Source organism: Verticillium alfalfae, genomic scaffold, assembly GCF_000150825.1.
Source record: "Verticillium alfalfae VaMs.102 supercont1.12 genomic scaffold, whole genome shotgun sequence".
Taxonomy (NCBI): Eukaryota; Fungi; Ascomycota; class Sordariomycetes; order Glomerellales; family Plectosphaerellaceae; genus Verticillium; species Verticillium alfalfae.
The window spans coordinates 339,753-349,167 of NW_003315027.1; the positions used below are offsets into that span (position 1 = coordinate 339,753).

The window sequence follows — 9,415 nt, forward strand, 5'->3', positions numbered from 1 at the left end:
GGGGAGGAGAAAATCAAGTTGACAATTTTGACCGAGCGGGGACCGAGCGAAGAGATTGGAGGCGAGATTGCCGAAGGCATCGAGCTCTGGATTGACCTGGAGCCGGAGACGTAGACCAAACTTGAATAGGAAAGGGGGTATCATTAACTATAGGACAAACTCCTGACCAGCCGCGCGTCGTCTCATCTACCATGCCCACGTCCTACTCGATGCGGAGAAGACGGGAGGCTTCCACTGTATCCGCGTTGGATCGATGAGGCGCCTCTTCTTCGTCTTCTGCTTCTCCCTCTGCTGCACCAGCTTTTCCGGAATCACGATCTTGTGTTCGCCACGGTGGTAAATCTGCATCCTCAGTGCGCCGAGTGTGTGCTCGACATCTTGCGTCGTCATTGACAGTTGCGTAGAAATGGTCTCGATGGTCGCCTTGTCTTCGCGCTCATTGAGCCCGAGCAGCAGATCAATGATATTCTCACCCCAGTACTGTCTGTAACTCAGAAGACCCAAATCGGACAGAGGCTTCTCGGGAGAACCGAGGCGGCCTTCAATCTTGGAGAGCTCATACGAGAACTGGATGAGGAGACGACCGTAGCCTTTTCGCTGGTATTGCGGTAGCGTGAGAATACAGGCCACATTGTAACCGTCTGCACTTTCCTTTTCTTTGGAGAAGTAACCAACAAAGTGAAAGCCCTTGTCGTCTCTGGTCGTCATGACGTAGAATAGGAAAGGGTCGACGTCGTAGTAGAGCGTTTTATGGTCAAGGAACATTTTTGACAGCAAACAGAGGTTGCGACACCATGTCCTCTGCCTTCGTCCGTCAATTTCAAAGAAAGAAATCGAGTCGTCACGGTAGATCTCGTTGCCAGGCGGGTGCTGCAGGGTGCACTTGATGCGGTGCCGCGTGAACGACTTGAGGTCCCCGTAGTATCCCAGGCAGAACTCGCAGATGTACATGACATCCTCTGCGCCAAAAATTTCGGGGTACGGCGAAAAGTACCAAGGGAACAGATCGTGTTTGCCGAACTGCACTTTGGAGATGTTTCGGATTCGAGAGATCTCGGCTGGGTTCTGCGTCATACTGCCGTGTGTCCTAAGCTTTTCAATCTCCGCGTCGCGACTGAAGCCGTTGACCTCGCCGTTCTTCTGGTCCGCCGCGGCAGCACCCTCGTCGCCGTCCACCTCCATCTCGTCACCACCTGCAGCGGGCGTCGAGGTGGTGTCCGCAGCAGCGGGCGTCGGCGCCTGACTCTCCTCGGCCGGCGTGGCCTTGCGCCCCTGCTGCGAATCGACGAAATCGGTCCATGGATGCTGCGGCGTGTTGACCTCGGACGCCGACGCCACAGACTGCTCTCTCTTGCCAGGCCTCTTCTGCGCCTTCTTGTTGCCCTGGGTCTTTTTCGACGTCGCGACGGCGCCCTTCTTCTTCGTGTCTTTGGCCGGCTTCTCCTTCTCGACGCCGGGCCACTCGACGTCCTGGTCGAAATCGATACGCGCTAGCGGCACCCATTCGTCGAGACGCTTGTTGAAGTTGTCAAAGTTACAGTAGAACTGCCGTCCGCTCTTGGTCTGTTTGATGCTGAGGATCTCGGCGCGGCGGGGCACGCCGTTCTTCTCGACCCAGGCGATGCAGCCGACCTTGATGGTCTCGGGCGTCGCGCGGCCCTTTTGGCGAGGGCCATCGTTGCCGACAGTCGGCTCGGGCTGCGTCATGATGGAACCGGTCGTGGTTGTGGTTCTCCTTGATGGATTCGACTTCGGGTGGTGTGTAGTTTGAATGGTGGTCGTGATGGGGGAAAGATGGAGTCGCGCCGCATGTTCTCGAAGTTTAGATGGGGCGGTCGCGGCAGAAAATAGCCGCCCGCCACCACGACGGCGAGGGCGGTCAAGCTAGCGGCGAGAATCCCTGCATGGAAACCCCGGTACATGCATTCCCGCTTTTCAAGACCCTCTGGAAAGAACTTCCATCTTCATTTTCATCGTCCATCATAGTTCGTTTCTTTTGAGCTCTCATGCAAATTTCATCACTTTGACCAGGCAATAAACGGAAATCGGGTCCCAAGCAAAAACTCAAACAGCATGCCCGTCTGAGTTCTCCTTCACCCACAGAAACGACTTCTCCAAGACCATGGCACGCGAGCTCTCCTCAAATTGGAAGCAGCTGCAGGCTCAGATCCAGGCCGAGTCCTCCTCCAAACCAGACGGCAAAACGCCAAGCACCCTCAAGCGGAAAGCCTCCGGAAAGCCCTCGCCTCGGCCGCCAAGAAGCAGAAGAAGCCCGTCGTCTCCAAGACAGCTGCCGCCAGCACCAGCACCACCGTCACACCGCGCCCGCCGCCCTCGCCGCGGCAAGGGCCCGCCGCGTGCCCGCCGACCTCGCCGCACGCATGGGCGCCGCGCAGTCGTCCAAGGTTGGCCAGACCCGGCGCGCACGGGGCCCTCGCCGTCCCTCGCCGCCTGGGCCGCCGAGAACGACGTGTCGGCCGAATCGCTGGCCGAGGCCTACGGGCTCGGCCCTCCCCGGCAATGCCATTGCTCGCCGAGCCGGAGAAGGAGAACGCCGGGGCGCACGCCGGGTCTCGACGTCGGCAAGTTACGTCGCCATAGACTGCGAGATGGTCGGCGTCGGCGAGGGCGGGCACGAGTCGGTGCTGGCCCGCGTGAGCCTCGTCGACTTCCACGGCCGTCAGGTCTACGACAGCTTTTGTGCGGCCGCGGGAGAAGGTGACCGACTGGCGTACGGCCGTCAGCGGCATCGCGCCGCGCAAGATGCGCCTCGCGCGCGAGTTTGAGGACGTCCAAGCCGAGGTCGCCGAGCTGCTCCAGGACAGGATCCTCATCGGCCACGACGTCAAGCACGACCTCGACGCCCTCCAGTTGACCCACTCGATCAAGGACATTCGCGACACATCCAAGTTTCCCGGCTTCCGGCAATACGGCAACGGCAAGAAGCCGGCGCTGCGGAAGCTGGCCGGGGAGATTCTCAAGGTCGAGATCCAGCAGGGGGCGCACTCTAGCGTCGAGGATGCCAAGGTGACCATGGCGCTTTTCAGGAGGCATAAGCCAGCGTTTGATGTCGACAATACGAATCGCTTCCCGACTTTTGCGCCAGGGGCCAGGAGTGCGGCAAAGAAGCCTAAGAAGAAGAAGAAATAGAATGTTCGCCCCCTTCCCCTGAGCGAGAGATGATGGATGGATGGACAGGTAAAGCGGCATGAATACCCCCTTTTCAGATTGAAAATTGCCAATTCGAGCTTGACAAGATCTACAAACGCCCAAACGCCCGCCCAGTGCCAATTCTCCCTGTTCATCACAGCGGAATGCCTTCCATTAACTCCAGAGCGCCCTCCCTGCCCACAGTGATGATGGCATCGCCTAGCGTCTTCGTCGCGAAGCCAGCCTCGCAGTATGTGAAATAGTACTGCCAAATTAGCTCGAGTCATGGCAGGAACGTGGAGGGCGTCGATCTCTTACCTCCCATTTCCTCCTGAACACATCGACACCTTCCTCCGACATTTCGGGATGTTCCTTCAGGAGCGCCGGCTTAATCGTCGCGTCAAAGTTGCGCATGAACTCTTCCTTCCAGAGCCGCAGCGTCTTCGCGTAGTGGCCGCCGATGTTCTCGACCTTCTCTGTGATGAGCGTGCCCTTGGACTCGGTGACAATGTGATTCAGCAGCTGCGTGATGGTCGGTAGGTGGCCGCCGGGGAAAATATAGTGGTTGATGAAACTGGCGCCCAAGTTAGTCAATGTACCTTCTCCAAGGCCGTCGCTCGTTGCACATACTCTTCCGTCTTGGCGTACGCCTCGTAGCGCCCCTCGGGCATGGTAATGCACTGGAACACGGCAATACCGCCCTCCTTCTTCAGCAGCCGGTCAATGCACGCAAAGTAGGTGCCCAAGAACTCCTGACCCACGGCCTCGAGCATTTCAATCGAGACAATCTTGTCGTACGGCTTCTCTGGCGTCGGCAGGGCGCGGTAGTCCATGAGCAGAACCTCGATGCGATCTTGGAGTCCAGCATCTCGAATGCGCTCCTCGGCCAACACCTTTTGCTCCTTGGACAGCGTCAGACTTGTCACACGGCACCCGGTCGTCTTGACAGCCTCGATGGCGAAGGAGCCCCAGCCAGTACCAATCTCGAGAACGTGGTCGGAAGCCTTGAGGTGGGCGCCCTCGATGAAGCGGTGGAGCTTGGTCATCTGGGCCGCCTCCAGAGTCTCCTCTGGAGCGCTGGGATCAGGGTGGAGGTTCCAGATCGGGCACGAGTACGTCATGTCCGGTGAGAGGAAGGCGGCAAACATGTCGTTGCTAATGTCGTAGTGGGCCGAGATGTTGAGGAGGGCGTTGGACAGCGTGTTCGTCGTGCGCGCCAAGCTCGAGATGGCAGAGGAGAAGCTCGAGATCCAGGTCGTGCCATTGCCCATGGCCTCTCGGTTCACAATGAAGAGCTGCCGTCGCGCGTCAGAAATTCCCCATCTCTGCCACAAGCCCAACAGCTAGCTGCTCACCTGGAAGAAGGCTGTGAGGTCCTCGCACTCGACCTCGCCAAGCATGAATGCCTCTGCGAACCCCATGTCGGCGAATAAGAACAGGCGCATCCAGAAGGCATCGCTCTTGACGACGAGCTCGACGCGGGGGACGGCATCGGCGCGGCGCGGCGTCGTCTCCCGAATGATCTGCTTGGTCGCGCCTAGTTTCTGTCCAAAGACAGTCCTCGTCTCGGCCGGCTTGTCGACGAGCAGCAATGTGCCCTTTTCGATGGTGGAGAAGGCGGACAGGATGGCAGGCTTTGCAATGGCGAGGGCCGGGCCCCAGGTCAAGCTTCCCACGGCGCCGCGCACGAGCTCTGTGCTGCGGTACAGAGGTTGCGAAACGGCCGCGGGGAGCAACGAAGGGAGCTTGGGCATGATGACGGCGGGGTGTTGACAGCGGCAGGAGGCTGCGGTAGGGCACTGTTGGAGCAAATGAAGAGGACAATTCGTATGAGGGAGGCGTTGACCGAACTCAATTGAGCGTTTGAAAGCCTTGGAAGAGGTAGGTTGCTCCGAGGGGAAAGGGGGAGTGAAGGACAGAGAAGAGGGGAGAGACGAGGGGCACAACAAAAAAAGCTTCCGGTGGCACGGCGCGAGGGCCCATGCGATCCTCTTTCACCATCGATCATCCCCATGCGACAGACGTGGGGAAGCATGGGCGCTTGCTTGATCGAGGCCGCAGGATGCGCCAGCGCCAGCGCTGGTCTGGCGGTCTGTCGTGTCTCGGTGGTCGGCAATGGCATCTCACCGTCCGTCGCGCGAGGCGTGGGCCGGGACCGGGGGTCAATGCTGGGAATAGTGCTTCGAGGATTTGCAGGGGTAGCTGTTTTGTGCCGTGTTTGGCTGCGACGAGTCCCTATCTGGCGCTGTCTGTCTCTGACAGAGCGGCAGACGTGTGATCCGACGGGCTCTTGTAAGATGTGCAGCTAACCTTCGACGCCAGGCCCAGCGGGACTCGGATCGACCCAGTTTGGTAGCATTAGGAATGACTCGGCAACCGGGCACGTCATGGCACACACGGTATGGCTGCCGTAGTGCCGTGGAAGGTTTTGTCGGCTTGCAGCTTGGCAGCGTCCTTGGCTTCTTCACGGGTTTGCAGTGTAAGACGCCGTGTGCCACACGGCAGGAAATCGAAGGCATCGTGCCATTGTAGGCAGCCCTGCTGTCAGCGGGACGCCCGGGAAGGTCGTCTGAATCCAGTGATCAGGAACAGGGTCGTCTGGATCGGGGTCCTGTGGTTCCTGGAGCTGAGTGGATATTGCTTCGGGGTTCATGCCTCCAAAGAGTCCAAATGCGTATATCGATGACATCAACACTCGTCGGTTACACCCGTTGGTCTTGTGCCTGGTATGCTATGCACATGGCCGACGAGACTGTGATAACTGATGCATAGAGGGTTTCCTAGCGTGTGACAAGCATGGTAGCAAACCTCCATGTTGACCTGCCATCAAAAGGGTGGCCGCGAGGCTGATTTTGAACTGACTGCAAGAGATGGCCACCGCCGGCGAGGGACCTGATAAAGAAGAAGAAGAGGGGACTGGAACCTCGCCGTGAAACAAGAGGGCCCAAGCTGCGAAACTGCAGGGATCGTGCATCAAAGATCGCTGATCGCCAAGCTCGATGGAAGATGGAATGTGGGTGCATAAAAAGGGCACCGTATTCTTGGACGGCACTTCACATGGCTTATCGTGGCAGAGTCCCTTATCAGAAAGCTCATGCAATGGTGGAGCCGGACAATTAACACACCAGGCAAACGCGTCGAACGCGTGTACCTCATGAACGCATCGCAAGTCCGTCCCCGCCAAACACAGTCTCGTCATGTCGAGCGCCATCTTGAACCTACATTCGGAGAAGGCTGCCGCTCCCAAGGCGGTTGCACACCTTCTTCCATGCCGCATACAACATAACGGACGTATCGACTCGGCGCCGTCCTTCTGGAACCCTACGACATCTACGGGTGCGCAAGCCTTTCTCCTCTACAACCGGATCCTTCGCTAATTGACACGTTGACAGATGGCAAGTCAAAGGCATTCTTCCGTGGTCGCGAACTGCACGGCAAATCAGTTCAGTTGCCCTCGGGCTACCGCGGCATTGTTGTCGAGAAACAGAACAAACTTGTCGAGGCTCCGAGGCCAGACGCCCCGCCACAAGAGGAAGAGGATGACGAAGACAAGATCGAACGAGGCGCACTCAGGGTAACGGCCGAGTTTGATGAGATGGTTGTCTGGGGCGCGGAAAGCATGGCGGACGCGGCGACGGATCCTTACGTCAGGAGCATGGAAGAGTGGCTGCAGGTTGCTGAGAGCATACATCAGTACGACGAGCCCGCGAGGGACCAACCGGCGACGGCATGACGGAGTAGAAGCATGGTGGGAACAAAAGGGCGTTGGGATTCAGGCATGGGACGGCGTAGGCGTTGATGATGCTTGAGTTATGAAGGGCATGGCCTTCAGGGCCATGAAAAGCGTGGAACAGAAGGGCTTGAGAACAGCAATCACCGAGCAAAGTAACTGCAAGTCAGATACGTAGGGCACGCGAGTAGAAAATTGTAGCAAGGGACTGCAGGCGACAAATGAATAAAATGTTCATCTCCAAGGCAAACTAGCATGCCGCATTAGATGCCGAGATGCAGAGCCAACCGCCACTGTGAAAGAGACCAACTGGAAGCCGAGAATACGTAGTTGAAAATGCTTCCCTCAATGAACAGAGTTGCAACCGCCGTGTCCGTAGATGAATCATTCTATCGCGGATGGGAAGGCAAGTCTGTAACATCATTCGTTTGTCGAGGCAAACATAGTGAGATCGCACCTCTGAATGCACAGGTACTTGACCTACCTAGCTACCTCTACCTACCTAGGTGGTAGGTAAGGTACCTTAGGTAAGGTAGGGTAGGTAGGTACAGGTTAAGTACCTATGTGGCCTAGTGTCATGCAAGCAATTAACGTCGCGCGCCTCGACGCGTCCAAGGCGTGACCCCACGCGTCCCATTTCACCCCTCGAAATCGACCCCTGGCTTTTCCCATTTTCCCATTTGCCCTTGTCGCGACATCCAGAATCCACACTTCACCCTCGCTTGCCTCAACACCATCGCCCCGACAACCACCTTCACCCCTCCAAACCATCCATCACCACCGCCTTGTTCTATCGCCTCCGTTGCGCTGCCGGCTTGCCCTCTCGAATAGCCTCAATACCAGCATCCGCAACCATGGCCTCGAGCGAAGCCGGTTACCCCATGTCCGACAGGGCGACAACCCCCACCGCCAGACGCTATGCCCCGCCCAGTTCTTCGACCGGCGGCCGCCTGCGAGGTCCTCCCTCCGAGATGACGGGCGCGCCGAGTGATGATGAGGGCGACGGGTTCGCCGATGACCAGGTCGTGCGCGGATCGAAGAGGCCACAGGATTCGGCCAACATCCCCAAGGTCGAGGATCGCATTGGTCTCTTGATCCAAGAACAGTTTGGAGATTTCCTCGAAGGGTAAGGCCTCCCTTTTTTTTTTTTCCGTCATGAGCGCTATGCCGCAACGTGCACAAGATTTTATGCTGACGAATGACCCCAGCTTCGTCGAAGAGCGCGATCCCCATGGAGCGCCGCCCTCGAGTGCCGTCACCACCGACAAATACTACGTTGCCCAGATCCACGGCATGCGAACATACCAGCTCTCCACCCTCTACGTCGACTTTAGGCATCTCGGCCAGTGGCAAAACGGCTCCCTCTCCGACGCCGTCGCCACCAACTACTACCGTTTCCTTCCCTTCATCACCGCAGCACTCCACGGTGCTATCGCCAAGCACGAACCCCAGTACTTCCGCGAACATCGTCAGCCCACGGCCTCGAGCAACCAGACGAGCTCAGCTGCGAGCAATGCCGCCTCGGCAAGTCAGTCCGAGCTAGGCAGCAAGACGAGCAACCAGCAGACCGATAAGCTGTTCGCCATCGCCTTCTACAACCTGCCTCTCGTCTCGCGCGTGCGCAGTCTGCGCGCCGCCAACATTGGCCAGCTCCTCTCCATCTCCGGCACCGTCACGCGCACCTCCGAGGTCAGGCCCGAGTTGTCTCTCGGCACCTTCCTCTGCCAGGCCTGCAGGACGGTCATTCCCAACGTCGAGCAGACATTCCGATACACCGAGCCCACGCTGTGTCCCAACCAGACCTGTCAGAACCGCTTCGCATGGCAGCTCGACATCCGCCAGAGCACCTTTATCGATTGGCAAAAAGTGCGCATCCAGGAGAACTCGTCCGAAATTCCTACCGGCAGCATGCCCCGAACCATGGACGTCATCATGCGAGGAGAAATTGTCGACCGCGCCAAGGCAGGCGAGAAGTGCATCTTCACCGGTGCCCTGATCGTCGTCCCTGACGTCAGCCAGCTGAGCATGCCTGGACAGAAGGCCTACTCGATCCGCGACGACAAGAGCGCCGGCAACGGTAACGACGCTGGCGGCGCAGGCGTCTCTGGTCTCAAGTCTCTTGGTGTGCGCGATCTCACATACCGCCTTGCCTTCCTCGCCTGCATGGTTCTGCCAGACAACAGTTCGTCCGGCCGGTCTGCCCACGCGCAGGTGTCGGACATAATGACGGCGCTGACCGACAACACACCCGAATCCGCCATTGATGCGGAGGAGGCGCAGGCTACCGTGCTCGCGACAATGACGCAAGAAGAAATCGCGCAGGTGCGTACCATGGTTCACACAGATCGCATCTACTCGCGGCTCGTCAACTCCATCGCGCCCATGGTCTACGGCCACGAAGTCGTCAAGAAGGTATTCTGCTGCAGCTCTTGTCCGGTCTGCACAAGACGACGGCCGAGGGCATGCAGCTTCGTGGTGACATCAACGTCTGCATTGTCGGTGACCCGTCCACGTCAAAGTCTTCAGTTCCTGAAG

The 9,415-nt window shown here is 58.3% G+C and overlaps 5 protein-coding genes across 5 annotated transcripts in view; 3 read left to right on the forward strand and 2 right to left on the reverse strand.

Moving 5' to 3' along the window:
• Nucleotides 1–186: 186 nt before the first annotated feature.
• Nucleotides 187–1,707, reverse strand: VDBG_08333 (histone acetyltransferase ESA1; the record flags this gene model as incomplete). The annotated part of the gene is made up of 1 exon (XM_003001242.1): nt 187–1,707. The coding sequence occupies one exon, from the start codon at nt 1,705–1,707 to the stop codon at nt 187–189; it is 1,521 nt and encodes a 506-aa protein (XP_003001288.1).
• A 415-nt stretch (nt 1,708–2,122) lies between these two features.
• Nucleotides 2,123–3,150, forward strand: VDBG_08334 (RNA exonuclease; the record flags this gene model as incomplete). The annotated part of the gene is made up of 2 exons (XM_003001243.1): nt 2,123–2,586; nt 2,685–3,150. 2 exons carry the CDS (start codon nt 2,123–2,125, stop codon nt 3,148–3,150), a joined length of 930 nt encoding a protein of 309 aa, XP_003001289.1.
• Nucleotides 3,151–3,304: 154 nt separating this feature from the next.
• VDBG_08335 (cyclopropane-fatty-acyl-phospholipid synthase) lies at nt 3,305–4,904 on the reverse strand (the record flags this gene model as incomplete). Its single annotated transcript, XM_003001244.1, has 4 exons — nt 3,305–3,415; nt 3,469–3,724; nt 3,781–4,475; nt 4,506–4,904. The coding sequence occupies 4 exons, from the start codon at nt 4,902–4,904 to the stop codon at nt 3,305–3,307; spliced, it is 1,461 nt and encodes a 486-aa protein (XP_003001290.1).
• A 1,443-nt stretch (nt 4,905–6,347) lies between these two features.
• VDBG_08336 (conserved hypothetical protein) lies at nt 6,348–6,883 on the forward strand (the record flags this gene model as incomplete). The annotated part of the gene is made up of 2 exons (XM_003001245.1): nt 6,348–6,486; nt 6,543–6,883. 2 exons carry the CDS (start codon nt 6,348–6,350, stop codon nt 6,881–6,883), a joined length of 480 nt encoding a protein of 159 aa, XP_003001291.1.
• An 851-nt stretch (nt 6,884–7,734) lies between these two features.
• VDBG_08337 (DNA replication licensing factor mcm6) overlaps nt 7,735–9,415 on the forward strand; it is a gene marked incomplete at both ends in the record, with an annotated part of 3,106 nt that continues 1,425 nt past the window's right edge. The window contains 2 exons of the mRNA XM_003001246.1: nt 7,735–8,006; nt 8,089–9,292. Of these exons, the coding sequence (XP_003001292.1) occupies nt 7,735–8,006; nt 8,089–9,292 (1,476 nt within the window). The remainder of the gene's footprint in view (nt 8,007–8,088; nt 9,293–9,415) is intronic.